The sequence below is a fragment of the Amblyomma americanum genome, chromosome 9 (assembly GCF_052857255.1).
Source record: "Amblyomma americanum isolate KBUSLIRL-KWMA chromosome 9, ASM5285725v1, whole genome shotgun sequence".
In the NCBI taxonomy this organism is placed as follows: domain Eukaryota; kingdom Metazoa; phylum Arthropoda; class Arachnida; order Ixodida; family Ixodidae; genus Amblyomma; species Amblyomma americanum.
The window spans coordinates 143,807,685-143,831,465 of NC_135505.1; the positions used below are offsets into that span (position 1 = coordinate 143,807,685).

The 23,781-nt window shown below is 43.6% G+C and overlaps 1 protein-coding gene across 2 annotated transcripts in view; it reads left to right on the forward strand.

Moving 5' to 3' along the window:
* Nucleotides 1–19,857, forward strand: part of Klp98A (kinesin-like protein 98A) — a 48,867-nt gene extending 29,010 nt beyond the window's left edge. The window contains exons 21-36 of one of the 2 annotated variants that reach the window (XM_077637876.1): nucleotides 169–254; nucleotides 592–636; nucleotides 827–1,004; nucleotides 1,907–1,999; nucleotides 2,664–2,771; nucleotides 3,791–3,964; nucleotides 4,921–5,539; nucleotides 6,112–6,230; nucleotides 6,894–7,030; nucleotides 7,530–7,713; nucleotides 9,703–9,851; nucleotides 10,040–10,117; nucleotides 10,800–10,848; nucleotides 12,157–12,285; nucleotides 13,649–13,741; nucleotides 14,220–19,857. In XM_077637876.1, the coding sequence (XP_077494002.1) occupies nucleotides 169–254; nucleotides 592–636; nucleotides 827–1,004; nucleotides 1,907–1,999; nucleotides 2,664–2,771; nucleotides 3,791–3,964; nucleotides 4,921–5,539; nucleotides 6,112–6,230; nucleotides 6,894–7,030; nucleotides 7,530–7,713; nucleotides 9,703–9,851; nucleotides 10,040–10,117; nucleotides 10,800–10,848; nucleotides 12,157–12,285; nucleotides 13,649–13,741; nucleotides 14,220–14,456 (2,478 nt within the window). In that variant the 3' untranslated portion in view covers nucleotides 14,457–19,857. The remainder of the gene's footprint in view (nucleotides 1–168; nucleotides 255–591; nucleotides 637–826; nucleotides 1,005–1,906; nucleotides 2,000–2,663; nucleotides 2,772–3,790; nucleotides 3,965–4,920; nucleotides 5,540–6,111; nucleotides 6,231–6,893; nucleotides 7,031–7,529; nucleotides 7,714–9,702; nucleotides 9,852–10,039; nucleotides 10,118–10,799; nucleotides 10,849–12,156; nucleotides 12,286–13,648; nucleotides 13,742–14,219) is intronic. The other variant, XM_077637875.1, reaches the window with a different exon arrangement.
* The last annotated feature ends 3,924 nt before the right edge of the window (nucleotides 19,858–23,781 follow it).

Here is a 23,781-nt window from a genome sequence, read left to right on the forward strand (position 1 = left end):
CTAAATGACGATTTTGGCACCGTATTCAAAAAAAAATTTGTTTGCTAAGGTGCCAAGCTTTGTAAACTTTGCTCAGCATGAGCCCCTGAGGGTTATGTCTCCTTTGACTGATTGATTAATGACATTTCGAGTTGAGTTTATGTATTTGCACCTTTTTCTTCCATGCAGTCACTAGTAAACCTGTCCCACTTGTCTTTTCTGAGCCGATCGGCGGGCGACATGTCCAAGTCTACAGAGAGCATCTGCGGGAACGGGTACGTGCCTCTGTCCTGGAAAAGCCATTAGCACTTTTGAGTCCTTTTTAGTAGTAGGCTGGGTGCTTCTGGTTGCTTTGATTGACAGTTTTGTAGTGAAGTCATGTACAGTCATAAATGTTTTTTTAATGTTGTTGCTTGTAATGATGCAAATTTTGCTATTTTCACAGTTGACCTTTCGTGTATTGGCCCTTGTACCGTCTTGTGTAACTAATTCCTGCATTTGATTAGAATAAGATAGAATGCGAACAGCACCAAAAATTTATGAAGCATACAGAGAAGTGCACTTTTGGGTTGCATCTTATTGACTCCATTTCACCTTTCTCCCATGGCTCAGGTTTGAATCCCACGAAGATGGAGCGGAAAAGACCATAGACTTGAGGTGAGGTAACTGACCCTAGCAGACACAAATGGAATGCTTTGAAACAGTGCTTTACTAAGACTTAAGCTGTATTGGGCTGCGATAACTGCGTAAGACGTACAGTTGTAAACTGGACATGATTGCACGTGACGTGAAACCATGTTTCACTTTACGTTTCTCGTCACCTGTGTTGCATGTGTACCATGCACAGCATGCGCAAGCTGCTTGAGAAGCAGTCGAGCAACCACGAGGAGCAGCAGCTCAACGGTGCAGTCATTGCTCCGCTGAGCAAGGAGCAGGAGGCAGTCGAGGCACAGCTGTCTCAGAAACGCGAAGAGCTCAGGCAACTTCAAGAGAAGACCGAGGAGCTCAAGAGAATGGCTGATGAGGTGAGGCACCCGGCTGGGAGGCACCTCGTAGAGCATGGGTCACCCACACGTGTGTTTAATGGCAAAATTCAACTGCGACTACTATCAAAGACAGCTCCCCTTGTTTCACTGAACTGTGCTCTCATTTAGCTACTCCCAGGCAGCTACTCTCTCACAACCACTTTTGCATGGTTACTCCAACGTTGGTGCTCTCAAATGACTACTCTGATATAGTGTTTTGCACCTGGCCCAGTTTAGGCTATGTAATCATGCAAAGTGACATTGGTTATGTGGTTATGAAGAAAAATGGGTGGTTTCCCTTGCTTGCATGTGTAAACTTCTTTTTGTATATATTTTTTCGTTGTTAGTAATTGCGATTTTTGTTAGGGCTTGGTGCTTTATATATACTATAATTGAATTTACTTGAAATCAAGATAATTATGTACAAGTGCATTCGATGTAGGTTTTGTGTATGAGTCAGTGCTAGCCAGGATAACACCTTGAAAGGAGACACAGAAGCCAAATGTATCACGGAGATGGCCAGTCACCATCTTGTCAGTTAACATGTTCATTGAAAGTTGCAGGTTTTCGCTACAACTCAAGAGCAGCTGAGGATTTAACTGCATTTGGCAGCATCTGCCAACTCCAACTGAGATCAATTGCAATTGGCTGAGTGGCAGGTGAAGCTGTCTGTTGAAGCAGGGAATGTTTCGTATCTGCTGAACTGTGTCTGTTTTTGCCCCTTAGCTAAACTGCTCTTGTCTGGTAGTTTCAGTGTTAATGCTAGTGTAGAACCTTTGCAGTTGCAGTGTTCAGTGATTTCATCAGACCGCGCTCAGTTTACCCTGAAAGAATCTTCAGCCTTCTTATATTCTGTTCTGTGGAGTGCGCGATTTCTTTTCTTTTTTTTCTTTGTTTGCCAGGCCCACAGGAAAGCTGAAGAAGAACAGACAAAGCTTGAAAAGGTCACCGAGGAACTGCGGAGACACTTGGAGAAGCAAGCTAGCGAAGAGCAAGTGAGGCTTACCTTGTTGCATCAGCAGTGTGTGCATTGTTCATGAGCGGAAATTTTCTAGCCATTTCCACAATGACCTGCCACGTCGGCCGAGTGGCTGTGGCGTTGGGCCGCTGATCGCAACGTCGTGGGTTAAATTTTGGCCATGGCATCCGCATTTCAATGGAGGCGCAGTGCAAAAAAGCCCCGTGTGCTGTGCGATGCCAGTGCATGTTAAAGAACCCCGGACTGTCTAAATTAATCCGGACTCCTACACCGCAGCGTCCCTCATAGCTCATGTGTCGTTTCAGCACATCAAACCCCACAATTCAGGGTTTAAATCGTGCATAGCACCTGATCATCTTTACAAGGTGTAGAAATTCTGCCGGCTGTGTATAAGTGCGTTGCACTCCGAGGCATTGTCTGTCAGGGCTATGGCAGTGACAGCAGGTGACACGCTCCCGAGTTCTTTACTTGATGTTAGATGTTGCTTAGTACCACTGTAAAGTATTTCATGCTTATTTTTAAATTGTTTGTTTTCCTTCATACCGCTAATGCCTACACTTTGTTAATACGACAGTGTAGTGCTGTTTTTTTTTTTAGCATGCATCTGTTCAATTTTATAGCGTGGTAGGCATGCATTTAAGTCTCTTTTTTCCGTACTTTGCGACTTACTTCTCCTGCAGGGTTCAGCCCAGAGGATTGTGCAGCTCCAGCAAGAGCTGCGCTACCTAACAGCGAAGGAGAAAGAAGTTCGAGAGAACTTTGAGCAGCTCAAGAGCAGGCTCCAACAGGTTGGTTCTCTGTCATTGCAGTGACATGCTACTTTTTCTTTTCTCACATAGACATTTTTTTTCAAATATCAGATATTTATATTCACCGCACCAATGGCCTAATTGTTTAGGAGGTGGGGAGGGGGGGGGTACCCGCCGCCGGGTACCCGCCAGGGATACAATGGGCGCAAGCTTTCCCCACGTCTGGTGCTTGGCTTCTCTTGGGTCAAATGCTTGGGAAATGGACCTATAACACCAGCTCGTGTAAATAAAAAAACCTTGTGCCATGGAACTCTTTTTCCAACGCTGCCCTTACACCATTAAAACTCGTCATCATCATCAAATATTTATATTTCAAAACAAACTGATGGAACACAATCAGCCTCTAAATCAAACGTATAGTCCCCCAGTTTCAGCATTCTGCTCATGTCTTGGAAGTTTTATGAGTGACGTGGTGCCAATGAGGTTACTATTAAGCATTGAAACTGTGGAACTTAAAGTGCTGTATTTGTTTTTTATTAATGAATCAGTGCATGACATTATCACTTGGTCATTCACTGATGACTGATATTTGCTTTTATATAAGCTCATAAAAGCGGGCTGCATCTCCTTTTTGCACCATTCTATTATATTTTTAGAGCTTTTCTCATGTTAGCACGTCATAAGCTTGTGAATACAACGAAGCTCTGAAAAGTGATCTTCTGTTGTTTACGGTTTCTGTCTCAATGGAATCATCAAGCAAAAACAAGGTAGTAATGTCTTTGGATATACCTGCTGGGCATTAACATGCCTCTGATAGTTTAAAGGTGAATGCCTGTGTCTGTAAAAAAAAGTAATTTTTTATGGGCAGTTTTTATAGTGCAGGAGTGGCTGCAGCCTTTTTTTTTTTCCCTCATTATTCGAGGTGAAAGCTCAGCTGTTTACTCGGAGGCGTGCTTTCTCTTAGTCAGCATTTCGTTGTGTTCTTTGTACCTGCTAGTTCTGCGATATTTTCTCTCAGCACTCTTCACATATTTTTTTTTTTTTCCAACGTGTTCCAGGAGAGGGTGTATGTGCTGAGCAAGCTGGAGACGGAGCAGTCGCGCCTCTACGATGAAATCAAGAGCCTCGAGATGAAGGAGCAGGACTTGAAAGAGGCCATCGCCAAGCAGCAGCAGGAACTGGCCAGGGTCGAAGAGGAAGTCAACCAGAAGAAAGACGAATTCTCATCTCAGGTGACTGATCACACTTCTAAATCGCTGTTCTTTCTACATGTTCTTTTTTCTTTTCTTTTTTGCTTGTAGAGTTTATACTTTTGAGGCTGATGTTTTATTTGCATCATATGGATAAAAATTGGCTCTGTGTGGACAGTTGGTAGTCGAGTGTTTGACGGAATCCCGTCTGGCGAGGAGGGAACATAATAGCATAAAAAGAGGAGCACTTTTTTCCTTCCTTTTTTCTTTTTTGGCGAGTGCTGCTCTTTTTCTGCTATTATGTGTGGACAGTTGTTGAGTCCTTGTTTCTTATATCACCAGCACATTGGGATCTGAGATAAGTCTGCATAACAGTTGGCTTAATGCTGCATCTGTAATTTGGTAGTAATGTTGATAGTAATCTGTTAGCCAGATTTACGAGATTGCTGTTGCTATATGTTGTGATATAGAAGGCTGTCCTTTTGGGCGATTTGGCCAATTGTGCTAGCTGTGCTAATGTCTATGCTTTTCATTCCACGTGCTCTTCCTTGACTGCTCTGAAGTGCTTCCTGTGGTGTCTACTCAGTGCATGATTGTTGTATTGATAGCACAGCAAGCTGAAGTTTCGATAATATCTGAGTTTATAAAGGTACATTGCACAAAAAAAAAAAATGGATACTTGTTGGATATCTGGACTTGTTGCTTTGTTTCAGTGGCCTTGCATTTCACTAGTTCAGGGTTGCCTCTGTGATGCTTTCTGCACTTCAACTTTATGGCCTTGACTAGTCAACTGATCAGTACAGTCAAGCATGAATGGTTTTTTTTCTTCGTAGTGCTATCCATAAACACTTGTTTTTTTACCCTTCACACAGTTTCCTGTGTCAGTGAAAGAGTAGTTTTTTTATTCTAGGTTGTTATGTTTTATTTATTTCATTCCAGCACACATGCCAGTTTGGAAGCCGTGTGAAAATTTTACTATGCTTTCTTGCGGTTTGCAGACGAATCTCCTTCAAGACGAGATACGCCTTCTGAGGGGTGAACTCGAACTGTCAACGACCCAGGCTTCGGAAAACTGGCGCTCGCTTCTGTCCCTCATCTCCGGCGCCCGCGACGACCTTCCACTGCCGAAGAACACGGCCGACCTGGAGAACATCGTCGAGAGCATCCGCCAGCAGCTGGCAGACCGGAAGCACGCCCAGCTGGCCGAAATCCACGAGGAGAGACAGAGCATTGCGGGCCAGATCGAAGCCCTGGCAGAGAAGCAGAAGCTCCTGCAGAGCTTCGCCGACGACGCGTCGCCCGACGAAGACGGCTCTGGTGACAGACACAGCAGCAAGAAAGGCCGCGGTGAAAAGACGTCTGACGGAGCAGCTTCTGACGAAAACGGCGGGGGTGACAAGCTGTCGTCGGACGACTCGGACAGCGAGGAGGTCAGCACGCTCGTCAAGGGGAGGCTGGCCTTTGTCGGCGAGGAGGTGCGCAAGTTGCAGGAGGAAGAGCAGGCACTGGGCAGGAAGGAAGAGGATGTTGAAGTTGGCTGGCGACACAACCTCGACACGCTGGACTCGCTGCTTCCATTGCTCGAATCCATGGTGGAGGACTTGGACAAACTGGAAGGTAAGCTTCGCATTTTTTAATCTCCTTTCATTGATTCTTTTTTGCAATGATAACTGCACGAGAAACACCTTGTGGGGCTTGCAACAAGAGGTAATCATAGCACAGATAGCATACAGACTTCCCGCTGGCCACCCCCTGACTAGTGAATACGATTCATATCTGCAGTCTGTTCACTGTTTCCAGTTCTTTGCCCGCTTGGAGTCCTTTACCATTCCTTTAACCCCATAATAGGCAGCACTTCTGGTCGTAAACAGAGCCAGAATGGTCCTTGAGTTTAAGGCTTTTAGTTACAAATTATGCCTCACAAAGCTTGGAAAGCACGACAGCGACTGCATATTGCAGTGGAACGAGCTTTTTTTTTTTTTCCTTTAATGTTGTTCACTATACAACGCAGCCTTGTTAGCTGCTTCAGTTGACAGTTATGAGGTCATGCGCACTTATTAATGTCCCTCTCTCGCTCATTCTGTCTGTCACTTTGCCTCCCTTATGTCAGTTGTCTTCATATGCTGGCTCGGCTGAACAGTGCCACCGTTGTTGAAGCTTCCTCGATGTTTTCGCATTCCCTCCGTCAGGCTGCATCTCGGAAAAAGAGCAGGATGTGGCCGACATCGAGAGTTCTGTGAACCAGTGTGACACCAAGGTCAAGGGGATCGCCACGGAGAAGGAGAGCCTTGAGCAGCAGCTGCAGAAGGTGATTACACATCCTTGAGTTTGATTCCTATATTGCTTCCTGCTTTTTGACAATACGCCGAGCATTGTGTCCTTAGAATGATAATTTTGTGTTGAATCTGTCCAAGGACTCCCCTTCTCAATGATCTCTAGTCAAGGAAAATATGAATAAAATTATAGTAAGTAAAGTACTTTTTTTTTTTCTACCTGACTATTTAGTATGGATTTAAAGGTGATCACTTTCATTTAAACCGACCAAAATTAATACATTTTCCTTGGTGCAAGAATCACTCCCCCCCCCCCAAAAAAAAAAGTGGCACTGAAGGATGGAGAAACAAAGGATCTAACTATGCTTATGTATTCTGCTCAGCATTCTTGCAAATATTAATAGCAGTAGAGAACTTTACCAAAGTATCTTAACCTAGCGTGATTATAATTACGTTGACTTTGACTACACCTGGCTCTAACTTTGTTGCTTGGGCAGCGAAGCTAAACCACACCAGAGCTTACTTTTTTCAATGCTTATTATCAGGTCAGCCTTTGTTTAACATTAACATTAGCCTTTGGCATTCTTGTGGTGATGTCAGTTGTTGCAGTTGAATAGGATTCATGGACAGCATCTGTGACCTTGATAAAGCTGATGCAGTCCTTGATGAGCATGGAAGAGTCTGTTTACGGTACGCAGGTGCAAGACCGCAAAGCAGATGCTGACGTGGAGCAGAAGGATCTGAAGACGTCACTGAACAGCTTAGACGACAAGATGGCATTCCTGGCCCAGCAGGAGGAAGACATACTGGGCACGCTGAAGGACCAGCGACAGCGGTAAGTCGGTCACCCGGTGACGAATTCTTGCTACAGCGTTCCTTTTAGAATGCAAGCCGGAATGCTGTATCACTTTTGCTCTTTGGATGGTAAATTCTCGTTTGGGATAAAGTGAGTGATCTCTGGTGGAAAAGCAGTTTCTCAGCATGGCAGCTGTAACAGTGCTAATAGCGGGAGTGGCTCTGTATGACAAGTTCTGCAGAACTAGTATGTAGTACTAACTAGATAGTACTAGTATTACATCTTGTTTCTTCACTTTCCAAGAGTTTCCTGATGTGATGCAACAAAAGCGCACAAAAGCCCATTTCATTCGAACACAAATCACTCGGGTACGGCAATTTTGCATTTGTAGCATTTATGTTTTGGTACTACTATAAAGTGGCATTTGACCTACGTTTGAAAGTGTTAGCAAGGAGGATAGTGAAGGCTTCTGTGTGCAAACGCCGTTACTCCTTCTTTTGTTAAAGCCTTGTGATCAAGGGCGAGTGTGTCCTCTCAGGGTTGAAGAAGAACTGGCCCAATTCAGCAACGGCAACGACCACCACCTCCTCGACGCGCTCGGCAATGGGAGCCAGCTGTCGTCTCCCACTGCCCACAACGAGTCCTTCCTCCTCTCTCGCTGCGACAGCCTGGCCCCTCTGACGTCCTCGCCAATCTCAAACAAGCTGCACCACAGCAGTTGGGTGAGTGGAACGTATGGTGGCATCACTGGCTTGCCTCGTTAAATTTGCGATACAAGGAAGTGCAAGGTCAAGGTTTGTAAAGGTTGCAGTGACTGTTCTCTCCTCAACAGGTTAAACAGACACTGGCGATAAGTTGGCCTATACAGTGAAAACACGTATATTACGATATTAATACATATTACGACTTATCGGTTATATCGAACTGTTCCTAAATGTTTTCAACAAGCACATGCATTTCTTACTCTACATATTGAACACGGTTTGCCATAAAAAAAATATATCGAACTGCCGAGTGCCAAGGGCACCTGGTCAGATGCAAGTGGCAGGCTTTGCCTCACTACGCTGGTGACTGGTGGTGGAGTGGCAAATGTTTGTGCCATGATTCACGCCTTATCTCACTTTGCCAACAGCGCCACAGAAGATGTAGAGGCGAGAAAAGCTGCTGGCCAAGCAGTCTGGAGCGGTTTTCCGCCTCTCACACCCTTCGATAGTACCCCGGAACCAGCGACATGGACGGTTGTTGCAGCTTTCCAGCAGCCATTTTCTGTTCACATAGACTATCATAGAACGGAGGTGGTGAAAACAGCGATAGTTTTCATCCTGCCTTTCGAGTTTTTCGCGACACAGCTGTAATGCGAGGAAGGCGGCCTAGCTAGTGTTCGATCTGCCGCCACCGCCGCTGGGTGCGGCAGTGCTGTGCGGCGAAGCCAGGTTGACTAGCGCTTGCCACTTGGCTTTGAAACTACAGAAAACTGCAGTGCTGAAACTACGGAAAAGGTCTCTCCCAGTTGCCATTCTTATGCTGACTAAATTTAGCTTCTCCATCACGAGTTTTTTGGCGACACTTTATATTACTAATTTCGGCTATATCAAACTGTTTTACAATTTTTTACCGGTTTGGTATAACAAGTTTCACTGTATTGGTTGATTATTGCATTTCTGCTCTCTCAGAAACTGGAACTCTCTCTCAAAGCAAGATAAGGCCAAAAAATTAGAGGTATCGCCACCACACGCCGTTTTCACAACCGAAGTGCAATGTCGTGTTCTTTTTTTTGCTCATCTCTGAGGCTACATTGCAATTCCATTCGCTTCCATGCAGTGGTCACGGGAGTCCATAACTCTTTCAACATCGTCAACAATGTAGTGAGTTCAGCTGGAGTGGCAAGGAAAACAAATACCTCATTTTCAACTGCAAATTTCTCAGCAGTAAAAATATCTTTTATTTTTTTTTGCTGTATGATCATCAGCAGAGCCACGAAAAAAAAAAAATTGAAGTTATCGAAAACAAAAATTCGATGCAGTTGTATTCAGTCTTCCTTTAATAATGCAGACAAAAGGGACAACCTGTCAGCCTGCGTTAATACAAGGTTGTGCAAAGAAACCCGACGAGCCCTGATGAAAAGTAGAGGCAGTGTAACCTTGCACAAGTACTAGAAATGCATGGGTTGCTAGCCAATATCAAGAGAAAAGTTGACATTTTGGGAGCACTACAACTCTCATATTCATTGTGAACAAGGCAGCCGTAGTGCTGTCAAAACATCATTTTTTCTGTTGGCATTGTTATCGTTAACGAGCGCTGTAATGCTCCCAAAAAGCCAATTTTTCTCTTGATGCTCATCAATGACCTATAAATTTCTTCAGCTGTGTTGCCTTACGAGACGGTATGCTGTCAAACCATCAACTACAGTACAATATTTCTGAACACAGCCTCACTACATAAAATGGCTCTAGCAGAGTGGTGTCACTCATCTTATGTATCACATGAAACATGAAAAGCATGCAATGTGTTTGTAGGCAGCCAAACTTTGCCATTAACTTTCCTTGGGTTAGTCCTCCTAGCAATTAATTGCATATTGGTCCAGTGTATTATGTGCAGTGCAGTGTATTGATGCAGGCAGGTGGAGGTATTGGTGCTGGTGTTGGTGCAGTGGTATTATTTTGTGCGTGTATGTTTGCGTGCATGTGTGTTAACTGGGCCCTAAATTTCAGGACCTCCATGGCCTTGAAGAGAAGTACCTAATCGTTGAGAAAGAGCTTGAGGCAAGACGCAAGGCCTTCCAGTCTGAGTGTGAAGAGGCTGACAACGACAATGTCTACCTGAAGCAGCTCAGGCAGATGGAAATCAAGCACCAGGAGGAGTGAGTGTATTTGCAGTCTGGCTATTGCCGCGATTCTTTTATAAAAAATTCTTAATCGTGGAGTTGAAGGTCCTGAAGAGTCACATGGGCTGGGAGGGACGCCGCAGTAGAGGATTTTTTTTAACTGAGGATGTACTTTTGATGTGCCTCATTAAGTTTACCCCCCCCCCCCCCTTTTTTTTTTTCAGATTGCTGGAGCTGATCAAGGAGAAGGCAGAAAATATGAAGAGACGCAACTCAACCTTGCATACCCCACCTTGCGATGGGTACGTTTCTCCATCTTTTTTTTTTTTTTTTAGGGTTTCCTTCTTATTGGTGTGGATATAAAAAGGCACCTTCAGCTTTAGGTACACTTGTGGCATTGTGCCTCGTGTTCTTCACTTTCGTCATTCTTGGGTATCTTTTGTAATGTGGCATTTCTTGAGTGTCCCAGCTGGGGGTTCTTTTCAATGGAGATAAAATGCAAAAGATGCCCATGTTCTGTGCGTTGTCAGTACACAGTAAAGAACCCCAGGTCACAGTAAAGGGCTCCAGGTCACTGCAGCAACTCTTTGTCTCACCATCCTTTCATCCACTTGATCCCTTCTATCACAGCCCACATCAGGGGACGACCTCGAGTGAGGGAGTTCCTGCATCTTTCCTTTCCTCATACCCAGTTATCATTGCTGTCACTATTTTATGATGTGACATTATAGAATATTTTGATGCTGCAAGTCGCAGGAGGAAATTTCACACTATTTTGTTTTTCACTACAAAACTCGAAAAGGCCTTTTGTGACTCGCAAACAGGTCACACAAGGCTTTTTCGAGTTTTATAGTTAAAAACAAAATAGTGCGAAACTGAAAAGGGCACTGTTTCTTTTATGATTCTCGCTGATTTTAAGATATAAAAGGAAGGGCATTACTGTGTTTTGCTAACCACTAAATTTCTGTTTCCTTCCAATGACAGTCCCTCCGTGCTTCCTGGAAGGAGACAGAATATCACATCTCGATCTCTAGTGAGTCAAGCTTCTTGTTTAACTGGTTCAAGTGGCTGTGCAAGTAACCGATGGAACAATAATGAAATGTGCCTTGCTTTGCACTTAATTTGAGCACTGCATGCAGAGAGCACATTCCTTATTGAAGCTTTGGTGGAATGCTGGGAAGGTTCTCAAATGGCACTGTCTCCAGTGACACAGCTTTCTTTGAAATTTTGCAGTTTAATTCTTTCTGGTTCGGGTTCTAAGCCTAGGACTGCTACCTCATCGTGCTTCCCATGCATGTGTTTGTTTCCTTACATATCCACATTTGTGCTGTTCAGAACAACACAGGAGATATGTTAACATTATATGGTTCCATGCTGGAATCGCAGTTCCTTTTTCATATTGTTTTTGCAACATTGGCTAGTACAGATCTGTGCTAAATTTTTTTTTAGAAATTCACTTCACTGCACTGAATGCCGCATAAGTTGCACACCATGACTAAGTATTCAGTGCTTTTAAGCAGATCCCAAGAAAAAAAGTCATTGTTGGCTTCTGCCATTTCTGTTTTTCACGTGGACACGTTTCAAGTGCGGGATTAGTTCTGACAGTATGTTCGTTATAGGCCGCCGCGGTGGCTAAGTGGTTATTGCGCTTGGCCGCTGGCCCGAAAGAAACGGGTTCGATCCCGTCCGCGGCGGTTGAATTTCGATATTTCGATGGAGGCGAAATTCTAGAGGCCCGTGTACTGTGCGATGTCAGTGCACGTTAAAGAACCCCAGGTGGTCGAAATTTCCGGAGCCCATCACTACGGCGTCTCATAGCCTGAGTTGCTTTGGGACGTTAAAAGCCCCCCCCCCCCGCTCCAAAAAAAGTATGCTCTTTATTGCTAGCACATGCAGCTCAGCTCAAACAGGATCAATGTGTGTGCAGGATGCCATGCTAAAATTAAAAAGAACCGATGTCTGGGATGCTTGTGCCTTCTTCTTCATCACTCTGGTGGTGTATGTGACAGTCCAGTTCAACTTGAAAGTTGTCAGTGTCATTTGCGCTGAACAGGGCCAATAAATTCTTTCTGGTGCAATGGCCTCTTGTTCTCTATCTAAAGAAAATAATGGTGGAGTACTGAGGGACCGAGTGGCTATAGTTAGTATCATGCACTTTGACCATCCTTCTCGCAAAAATAAACTTTGACCTGAGTTGGTTAAACCTAATGCAATTAGCCTCAGATTGCATCGCACTGTACTAGGAAACTGGGAAATAGTAAATGTTCTGGTAGTGTGCAAGTTTTGTCGATGCTGTATACGCCTGTTGTTTGACATGCCTCCATGTGTTATCTCTTCTTAGCCCATCCTCCCAACGCACCCGTACGTGTCGTTTGAGCGAGGCACAGAGGAGTGTCCCATACGGATATCCATACCCTCATACACGCTGCGCGGAAGTGGCTCCAATGCCCACATCGAGTATGAAGTCAAGGTGGGTGCTGCTCACGCACTGAATTTAAAGAAGGTCTGCACAAGACAAGCTTCCTCTGCAGGCAGCAATTAGTAGAAACCTAAGGATATCCAAGGGCTTTTAAAGAAATGCTTATGCCATTTTAATCGGCAAATAAAATTAAGCATTCACTAGAGCTTTCATTATATGCACACTAGGAAAAAAAAATTAGGAAAAGAAATCACTGGTTTTCTGTGACTGACCATTGAACTGGTATCAGTCCATTGGCACCTGTGACACAAGCATGGAATCTGAAATTTTGGCGCGTTTCATCACTAAAATTTGTGGTGCGGGTATCTTCAGGCGAAGCGAAAGCTTCGTGTGCCTTTCATTTGCTGTAAATGTGAGGCACAGTGTAGCGGCAATGACGAATTGGTGGTGAAGCGAAAGGCCATGCTTCGACGGGTGCCGTCATTTGCCCGAACGTAGAGCGGCATGCAGAGGCGGGCGGAAATCGGACGCGGTCGCGGCCTGATTGGTTCGCACTGGCAACCTGCACTGGCTGCTTCCGATGAGCGGCTGACCACCTGGTGAACATATCTAGCCTGGCTTGGTCAGTGGTGAACAGCTGCCAGCTGCTGGACAGATGGCACCAGGTGGCCATTCACCAGTTTTTCGCAGGAAAATCGCTCCATGTTGGTTGGTCTTTACTCTCTCAATTGACTGGCCACATACAACACAGTGTGCGACACAGTCATCACTCTTGACACTGTACAGTCGCTACCATGCTTATTTGTGATGGTTTTCCACATTGAGATACACAAAAACGAGCACATACGCAGGCTGAAAAATTCTCTATTAACATATTCTACCCTGTAGTTAATGAAGCTGTTTCAGAATCAGACACCTTGGGGCTTACTACTGTATCAAAGAATTGGGGTAAAAGTCATTTGTTGGTCCCGTAAACAGCATCTGTGTACAGATGCGGACATAAGTAAATTGAGCACAATGCTTTGTTTCCAGTGCGGTCGCACCTCTCGTAGCAGACATTAAGAAACATTGTGTAGCCATGAGACACCACACCAGGGGTTGGCATGTGCTCCTGCATGTCGCACCTCCCAATTTTAATTGGGAAATGCGTAAATGTAGTTAGAAGACCACAGCATGCTCTTTTCACTTTAGTTCTCGCCACTACACCTGTATGTGCACTCCGTTTATAACAACGCTACCAGAAAGCCAGTATTGACTTTGCTACATGCACAGGATCGTTCTTCGAGAGCTCCCATAGCCGTTTTTGTATTCAGCTCTTAATTACTGCTCACTTCAGGAGATTATGAAGTTAAAGCTAACCTTTGCTCATTTTTCCGATTACCTACGGTGCAAACGTCTGTTCATATGCATGCAGGTTGTGGTCATGGATGACAGTTGGACCTTGTATCGGCGATACAAGAGGTTTCGAGAACTCCATGACTACATGAAGCTCAAGTACGGACGCAAGGTAAGACTGTGAGAAGGGTGCCCTGCTGTCTAATTTAGACTAATCGCTCTGAACTTCCATGACCGAAGCCAGCAGTCTTTTTTATTATGTCTAGTGGTTAGCCAAGATGGTTCGACATGCTGATTTGTAGACAAGTTTTTGTTGTTTTGTTGAAATGACCTTATTCAGCCAAAATGCTGAAACATACCTTTATATGGCACCTTAAAGCTGGATGGCATCTCTTCACTATGCTCATCTTGATATCTTTGTTTCGGAACAGGCAGTCTGAGGTATCTTTCTTTTTTAAACTTGTGAACAAAAATAAATTCAGACCTTGTAGCGTATTTAATTACTACAATGTAGTTAGTACATACGCAAATCTTTTGTTGTTGTTTTTACTTGCTCCTGAATCTTAGCTTATGCTCTCTTCATTAGTGTGGGCAATTTGTCTACGCTGTCTTGTTGCATGTTTCGTTTTGTTTCACTTTTTCAATGGCAGGTGACGTTACCCTACTTCCCACCAAAGCTGCTCTTTGGCAACAAGTCGCAGCGGCTCGTGGAGGAGCGCCGGAAGATGCTGGAGGTGTACCTGATTGAACTCGTCAACATCTGTCGCCGCGACCTCTCCTGTCCGCTGCACCGAAGCGTCCAGGGCCTCTGCAAACAGCACATGTGGGAATTTGCACCATTCTTTCGAAAGGGCTGCTTCGAGACGAGCAAACACAGCACAGGTTGATGGCAATGACACTATGACATCCAACACGTTTCACCGGCCGACGTACAAGCACAGCACGGGCCGACAACAGTGACACCACAGCACCCAGCACACTTCACCAGCATGCAATTTCTCACTTCGCAGTGGACACAGTTTACCAATAAGCCGAAGTACATTGCTTCGCTCAGGCTGAAGATGGTGGCACTGTTGGATGGCTCTGAAGAGACTATCACACTGTGCTAACAGCTTTGCTCAGCAGAAGATAGATCGCACCTACATCTTCCGGTGTGATAGCGGCATCGTTGCGTGGGAGTCTGAACTTTACTTTGGCTGGAGCTTTTGAAATGTGGTATGCCTTAGAATGAGTTAGAAGACGGGTGCTATGGAACGCAAGTAGCAATTGTGTGACCATGTCAGTCTGTCTTTTATCGTGTGAAGGTCATTAACGCATGCTGCATCTTTGTGATATAGCAACCGACTTTGTATGGGGGGTAAGACTTGCGCTTCGACGCTCGCACTTGAAGCTCGAAGTAGCAAGCATGATACACTGTTAGACATTGTCACTGCACAAATGTGCTCGCCAAGACATAATTTCACTCTGCATTTGCCTAGCAAAGTCGCTTTGCCACTTGGACCTTAGAGGTTTACATCAGTGGTCAGAACCACACAGTTCCACGGTGACGTGCCACGTTGACTGCTTCACAGTTGCTGTTAAACAGGTTACCGCCTCCTAAAATGAGAACTGCAATGATTTTTGCTTGTACTGTTATTGCAGTGGTATGCAATGACATGGTCGTTGAGTTTACGTGCCTGCTATTATTTTTATGCAGTTTGTAAACTTGTCAGTTTTCTTCAGAAGGAAACTCCTTGGAGTGTAGTGGGCTGACAGATTTGTCTTCCTTTGCTTGTTTCCTGGAGAAACACCCATGTCTGGGTGTTTTAACCTTTAAACTCCTCAAGAGAAATGGGTGTTTTAACCTCTAAACTAAAGAGAAATGGGTGTTTTAACCTCTAAACTCCTCAAGAGAAATGGGTGTTTTAACCTCTAAACTTCTCAAGAGAAACACCCTTGTCTGGCTGTTCAAACCTCTAAACTTGAGAGCTTAACTGAATAGTTCCTTGCTGCTTGTACTGAAAGGTGTACTGCAAGTCTTCTTTTTAATTTTATTGCCTACGCTTTTGCGCTGGTGCTTTGTATGCTGCCCTTTAGCCTTTTGCATCGCAGCATTCATATGCGAGCTTATTTCTTGTCAAGTCGCATTTTGGCTGTGCAGTCAGTGCTTAGTAGCCGCATCTTTTTTTACTTGTACTAGCACTGTTTGTCGTACCACAAAATGCAGTCGCACAAAGTTATTTTCTGCGCACAATGAGATTCTAGTGTAGTCGTTATACGCACAGTAGCATATGGTCTTTGAGGTGTGGATTTGCTAGCTGTTAACAGTAGTGCCAAGGTTGTGGCCTGCTGATTCTGGAGAATCTTGGTGCAGGTCATGTCTTTTTCAGAATGGAATGGAAGCTGCTCACATTTTGCTAGGAAGTCCTGATCTCAGACACAGTGTGTAGACGTACGTAGATATTGATGTAATAATTTTAGGTGATGTACAAGTAAGTTGCTCCCAGTAAGTGTGCATTCAGTTAGCGCTGCTAAAAGTCATCCCGTCTTTTTGTTTGTGCTTTTCTCTCATGCTGCCGAGAGCTGATAAGGTCATGCAGAATGACTCCTACGAGTTCGAGACAGTTGAAAATTGTTTTTGGTCTCTTTAGGAGCTCAAATTCGCATTTGCTGTGCGAAATAATACCTTAGTGTGTATCATTGCAAAATGGTGATGTCGAACAGTGTTTTAGTCGTGTTTATTTTACTAAACCTGTGTCATTAGTTGAAAATTGTTTGTTCTCTTTAGGAGCTCAAATTCGCATTTGCTATGCGAGATATTACCTTAGTGTGTATCATAGCAAAATGGTGATATCGAACAGTGTTTTAGTCGTGCCCATTTTACTGAACCTGCGTCACTAGTTCATTCATTTTCATGAGAGTTGTACAGTATTTTGAGCTGAGAGTTTGTACATTTTTACGAGACCCGAGAAGTTTAGTACAATATCAAGTTTTCTCACTGTTTTTTGAGTGAAGGTCAAACATAGGCATAATAAGACACTGGATGCTGCTATAGTATACTCTGGCATTGAAAAGCATTCACAAGTGTGAGCATTGTTCAGAAAGAACTTTGTGTATCATCATGTTCTAGTTTTCACAAGGAAATCTTCGCACAATAGTCTTGAAATGCCATTCTTTGCATGGTTTTTTTTTTTTTCTTCTCATGTTAGCCTTCACATTTGTGATGACCTGTGACGACATACAAGGATGAGTCTTCAGTACGGTTTAAAACTCGTTGGTCATTACGTGGCTTGTTTCACAGTGCACCAGCAAAGACTTGTGTGCATTACTGAGATGTGTTGCAAGACAATAATTTTGGACTCGAGCCAAAATAGTTGGCACATTTTGCCGTTCTACGGACATTCACAAGATCACAGAACTTTCTTGCATCACCTCCTACCTTGGTGCTGGTGTTGGCGGTGTTGAAAGCAGTGCCATTTTCTGTCTTGTATGGAAAGAAGAGAATGGCAGAAAATGTGATCTGCGGAAAAAAGTGTCTCTCCCGAAGACACTGCTGCACAAAAGTTTGCTCATTCCAGCATTTTTTTTTTTTTTTTTCTGATGGTGTGTGTGAGCATGAGGCGATTCTTATTCTGCCTTGTGATTTTGCGTGTGATGCATGTGTCTTTTTATTTTTACAATTTTAGTTTTCTTCATTGTAAATGCACTCATGCTGAAATAAGTATATTCATATGTGGCTGCACACAGCGCGCCGATAAAAGTAGATTTCTTGACACTTAGTTTTAACCTCTTGTAATCTCCCACGATTACCTCAAATCTTTCAACTGATGAAGTAACCACATTTGACGAGCTTCCATTTCTAACATATTTTAAGCCCTTGAGAGATCATAAATTCTTGGCAAGTTTTCTCAAGGTTAAATTTGTATTATAGCCACCACAAAATTTCTAGTTTGCTTCTGTTTAATAACACACCAGGTGAAAAATTTTTTTTGTTCCTGGGCTGTGTGCTTTAATCTTCTACTGCATACATATTTCCTTTTGTGTTCATTTTATATGTTGTAGTGTTTTAACTCCTCACATGCTCTAAAGCTTGCGCCACAGAGGGTGCCTAGAAATGCGTACCTGACAAGTTTCAGCACCCTTGGCTGCATGTGCAGAACTTGACATAATTCTTTGCCAGAGTGCTGTAGAACCGTATTAAGTGGCTTAAGTTTCAGTAGCAATAAGTCATAACCATAACTAGTATATGCTTTTGGAATGCACCTGAAGATGTCGGTATTTGCAGAATTTTTTTATTGTTGAGTTCTTAGTCATTGTTGCAGCTTTAGTCCTTAATTGTTGGAAGGATTTGCCTGTGGTTCATCTGTGTGCAGTACCCAGGCGCTGAAAGAAATGGTTTTGCATAGCTTTATTCGAGAGGCACGCTCTCGTAGCTATTGTGTCTGCATGCTTGGAAACTCTGAATTTACGGTGATTTAAAGGCGCGTTTTATCCATAAAAGGCTATTGGTGCAATATGAAGGTGCCCCCTCTCTGTACACACGCAATATTAAAAATATGTATATAAAGGTATTCATGTAATACCTACCTTAATGTGTGCATAAGTGCAGAAGCACTTGTTTGCTGCCTTGGCTGCAGTAGTAGTTGTGCATTACTGTGCACCAAAGTTTGCAACCAGTAACGTTTACGCTTATGGTTTCAGTACTTATGCGCTTGCATTGCAAAAGTACTCATGTAAGATACAAGGTGTCTGGTTCATTCTTGCATACAATTCCCATTTTGTTATAACTGCTAATTTTCTTTATTTATATTTACAACTTTTGCATGTTTGTTTTTTGAGCCACTTACTGGAGAAAACGGTTCTAAGATTCCCAGAGCTGCTGGATGACATCTTCAGTTCATGATGCAGCTGTTGCAATTTGATTGTTAGGGTTCGATTTAATGGAAGTATTTTGATTTGTACATAAAAGTGCCTGGCTATGCACTCTTACAAGCATGTTTGGTTGAATGTAATAGTATAGTCTTGCTTTCCTATGTAAATATGCTGCTTCCAACTGATTGCGAGGTTTTCTGTCAAGTCAGTTTCCACTCAGTAGCGGTCAAATGCTTGCAATAGAAAACTGAGAGGTTCTATTATGGTACTGTGAAATGAATTCGGTGTACACAAGCATTGTTCAACTTGTGGGAGTTCTCCTGCTTGCTACATATCACATATTTGTGCCCCCATTTGTAATTTTGAATTTGTGATGGCCCGTATGAAAAGCACGGTTTCAATTAGTTGGCTAAGAAAAGATCAGATTCTGGCTTTGCGGTAAGCGTTTCTGAATGTTCTAACATTCACAGCCCAGAGAGATTGGTTCTTTTACGCCAGGACGAAAGATGTGTGCTCGGGAGGTTGCCTCGTCAAAGAAAATTGTGCCTTATGTTGTCTTAGCCAACACTAGAAGCCCTTGCAGTGAGAGCATTTTCTAGCCATTTCAAGACTGCATCTTTTCGAAAGCTTCAAGTGTGTAGTTATGCATTGATTTTTTTAGGCTGTATAAACTCTTTGTTTACTATGTGCTCACATCAAATATGTGCCCTAACTATGTGCATGTGAGACTACTTGCCTGCTTTTGTCAATGTTAGCAAATTGATTTACAAGTAGTGACCGGCTTAAATGCAAAGCCAGGTCACAGCATGCAAGTGAGATTATAGTAGAAGCTTTTTCTTCTGACGGAAGCTATGCAAACAACAGAGAATGCAGAGCTATATTTGCACAAGTTGCATGGCAGATACAGTGTGTGGCTGTCAACTCATTTTTAGCACATTATGCCTGCGTCACACATAGCCAGCTAAATGCCATTTTACTTGAATGAGTTTTGTTTCTGAATGCATTTTTCTGAAATTAAACTAGCCAGCATTGTAACAAAAGTGCTTTTGAAACAGCTTGTTATATGACGACCATGCGTCATGACAGCCTAAGAATGTTTTGTTGTGCATATTGCTTTACAGAAAAACTCATTTAACTGGAATGAAATTTCTGGCCAGTGATAGGTTTACTGTGCAGGCTGGCTGTAAAGACTTCTTCACTCTTCACTGTCATTTTGGCACACGCACATTTGGCTTGAAACATCTGCTGTGGGTTGCTCAATTTGCATGTCGTGTTGTTGCTTGCGGTTGAGGCTGTACGCAGCATATCCAGTCACGGTTAGTAAATCCATGTGGTTGAGTTACACTATATATGATCTGAGCCTAGTTATTTATCACAAGTGCATTTCTGTTGGCTGTTTGTTTACACAATGGCCAATAAATGTTCCTCCATTGTTTACCATGCGTATGTTTTTATTTCCTTTCTAAGCCGTTAGCGGAGCAAATGCTCCTCATTGTGGCCACATTTCGACGGTGACGAAGTGCAAAACACAGCCATGTGCTGTGAGACATCAGTGGATGTTTGAGAGCCCCAGATGTTAAAAATCGATCCAGAGTGCTCCACTACAGCATCCCTCACAGCTGATGTGCAGTTATATGGGACGTTAAATTTGCCCCTCATAACTTGAAGATATTGCAGGACTTCAGTTTTTCCATGCTCGTAACATTTTAAAGAAAATACTACAAAGATACAAATATGCACTTATCTCAAGCAATACGAGTTCTGGGAGTCATATTACAGTACAGCAAGTACAGAACTTGGATGCATACGCAGCGTGTTTTAACATGTAACAACTTCATTTTTTTCACAAAGAACAATGGCAGGATTAAAATTTAGTATGAGGAAAACTAAAGTAATGCTAAAGAATACAAGGAGAGCAGCACAGTTTAAAACTGGCAATCGGGCATTGCAAGTGGCAAGGTACATGTAAGGCCGTTCTGGTCAACACTGGGCATTTTCAGCACGCCCATCAGGAAAAAAAGGATAAGACTTTTCTCGAACATACTCGAAGGTGGATGCCCATGCGAATGTGCTCGTGCAAGCACAACGGAACAGACGCACGGGTTTATAAAAAATGATGCTGTGTGTAACTCTTTGGTTCTGTTCAACGAAGTAGACGGACTCCTGCCGACGAGAAGTTCTGAAGTGCAAGCAGTGAGCTCAAGAGTTGCTTAATGTGTCAGCTTCAGTAGCTGAAAAAGAGCTGTCTGTTACTTGTGTGTGCACGCCTGTTTGTGTACTGTTGCTGAAATTTAAAAGTTCCTGTGTTTCACAAAGCGTCATACGTCCATCTTCAAGTACCTGTCCGCTACCCGTCCTACGCCAAATTATTGTGTGCCTCGAAGAAGAGAGCTAAAGAACACGATTTTAATGCAATAGTGTTAAGGGCCCCTTGTCACATAACACCCGGCATAGTCATCGGTGTCATTGGCTGTGAGCGGAAAATCTGCGAAAAATCCCCGGAGAAGCAACCTACGAAGCATGTGGGCCACCTAGGTCACATGAACTTGTGACATCATCACAACCTGCATACCGGATTATGAGCAAACTGCCCACCGCGACAGGTGGCATTTGAATTATTGATTGGTTGCAAGAGGTTGATCGGGAAGATCAACCTGCATCTCTTTTTAAGTTCTACAGGTGGCAGTAGCTGCCATTGCAGGGCAGTGGCGCACCGCTTAACCGCTGCACCGCTGCGCCAGGTGTGGTACGAGGACTGCCGGGGATCTATAAATGTAAAGTCGAGAATGACCAATTCTGCATGTACGGCCATTAACCCATGAATGCTGTCTCGTCATACCTTTAGGGCGGTGCTTAAGTGTCCTCTCCAGTTTTTTACTGTATAATAAAGGCACAAGCAGAAGCAAACAGAGTAGAACGACCTAGGTAGTTGCTACAACAGTGCAATGTGAAAGTGACATCTCAGCACCACATAGGCGGAGGGGCGGCATCTTCATTTCTGCAGATGCACTCGCACGCGAACCCACCAGAGTGGCTTGGCGATCACGACATTCAGCTACTGAATCCGTGATGACCACATTTTGATGGAGGCGAAATGCAAAAAAAACTCCAGTGTGCTGTGTTGCAAGCATTGCGTACTGAAGAATTCCTGGTGGTCAAAGTTAATCCAGAGCCCCTCACTACAGCCTCCCAACATGCCATCTCTCACAGTGCAGTGTCCACTGAGAGTGAGAAAGTTAGCGTACCTTTCTTTGCCCCTCAAAACATTTAAACATTGTAGTAGTTTTGAAATTATACGAAACGGCAAACACCTGTGCTAAAATTGTAACAAATGCTTTATTCGTAGCAGTTACAAGCCATGACTATGAAATCTTGTTTCCGACATCCCATTGACTCAGAAGTCTCGTAGAAATGTCATGTTTTCAGAAGAAATGTCGGCAAAAGCTGTGCAGGTGATCCCGACCGTTTACATGATATCATTTAAATGTACATCAGTGACCACCCAGCCAACCGGTCTGAGAGACCCCCTTCTGCCATGCTTTTCAAACCCTCTTTCACAAAGCGAGCAGTGCAAGCCTATTGGACCATGGCTTGTTTGGCACAGCTTGTGTAATAAATGCTGCTCGCCACAAGTTCCTAGAATTCTGCCCCTGTAGATGGAGGTGCTATTGCCTGAAACAGGATGGGCTGGTAGTCCAAGTGGACTTACATTTGCGTCATTTTGCACCTGTTACGTCGTTTACTTTCTTTTACCTCTTTGCTCAATTTCCAACTTTCCAACTTTGACGAAACGCTATACAGATGAGAGGACGCTAAAATTCCACCTGTCTTCTCATCTTTGGTGTGCTCCTCCGTCTTTTGCGTTACATTTAACCCATCAAAATGAACCAACTACCCCAAGGAAGTGTCCTCACACCATTGCTCTGACATACTAAACGATTGCCAAAATGACAGCACAAAATACCAATTACTGACACAAACACCATCCCGCACTCCAGATAAAAGGCGGGCTACTACCACAAAAATGGCAATGTTTCGGAAGAATTGGGTCCCGGATCCAGTGCATGTCATGCAAGCAGTGAAGACCAAACTGAATTAATGAAAGTTGGTGGCACACCTACAGTGGCTGCCAGGGAGGCACACACCAGATGGAGCCACAGTGACTGCTGACATGCCTGTCATGAGAAATCACATACTGCATCATGGCAGCCAGGCTGGCTTTCTCATCAGTGTTGTTGGTATATCTGGTGAACACTTGGTCAATCACCTGCAACAGCACAGAACACACAAACGTGTTAGCAGCTAGGCCTATCTCGCATCTTCTATGCAACCTTTGGTGCATGTTGTTATACTTAGCGGCAACTTGTCTGGCAAAAGGGTGGAAACTATGTAGCCGAAACATGTCCTCTATTCTTGCAGAACAGAATATAGTCCCGTCTTGCTGTTATTAGTGTACCACAAATTTCTCCTTTCATGTTTTTCTTTCAAATGATGCATTAGGCATTAATATCCATGAATCACCATGTGACATTCGCCTACGACTGCTAAATAATTTATAACTGAATTTCTTCTTGATGCTGTTTGGGTTTTGGTTTCATCAACCAAACCAAAACGGCAATATAACTGCTGATATATTGTTTTCTGTCATTCCAGCTCTTGAAGCAGGCTGGTTTAAGTGTTGTAGTGATCGTCACTACATAGCAGTGTTTATATTGCATTTTTTTTTTGGACCTTATGTGACCTAAAGGCTAATTACACGTCACAGCCATTGTTAAACAGCATGAGAGAAGAAATTAAATTATAAATTATTTAGCACTTGTCGACAAATACTACACTGTGATCCATGTATTCTAATGTCTAACGTATCATTTGAAGAAGAAAACGCTACTAAAATTAGATGTCCGTAGTCCTTAAGGCATATTTCTAACACAGATGCCAACTTTCAACATTGAAAGTCAAGAAGAAAATAGTTTGTAAGGAAAGGCATAAAGGAGGGATTGAAAGAAGGAAGAAAGAGATGCCATAGAGGAGGGCTCCAGGATAATTTCGACCACCTGGGGATCTTTAACGTGTACGGACATCCCACAGCACACAGGCGCCTCTTTCGCCTCCATCGTAAACGCAGCCGCCGCGGTCGGTTTCGAACCCTGGTACCCCGGATCAGTAGCCAAGCGCCCTTACCACTGAACCACCGCGGCAGGTCACCCAATGTTTCAAATTTGCGACAAATCGAAAATTACCTAATTATTCACCAAAATGAAGCATTTCAAGTCTCCGATTTTGACAAAGGCATTCTATCTTTAAAGTTCAAAGGAAAATGAAACAATTTTTTTAACAAAACTGTTCCTATACTTCCCTCAA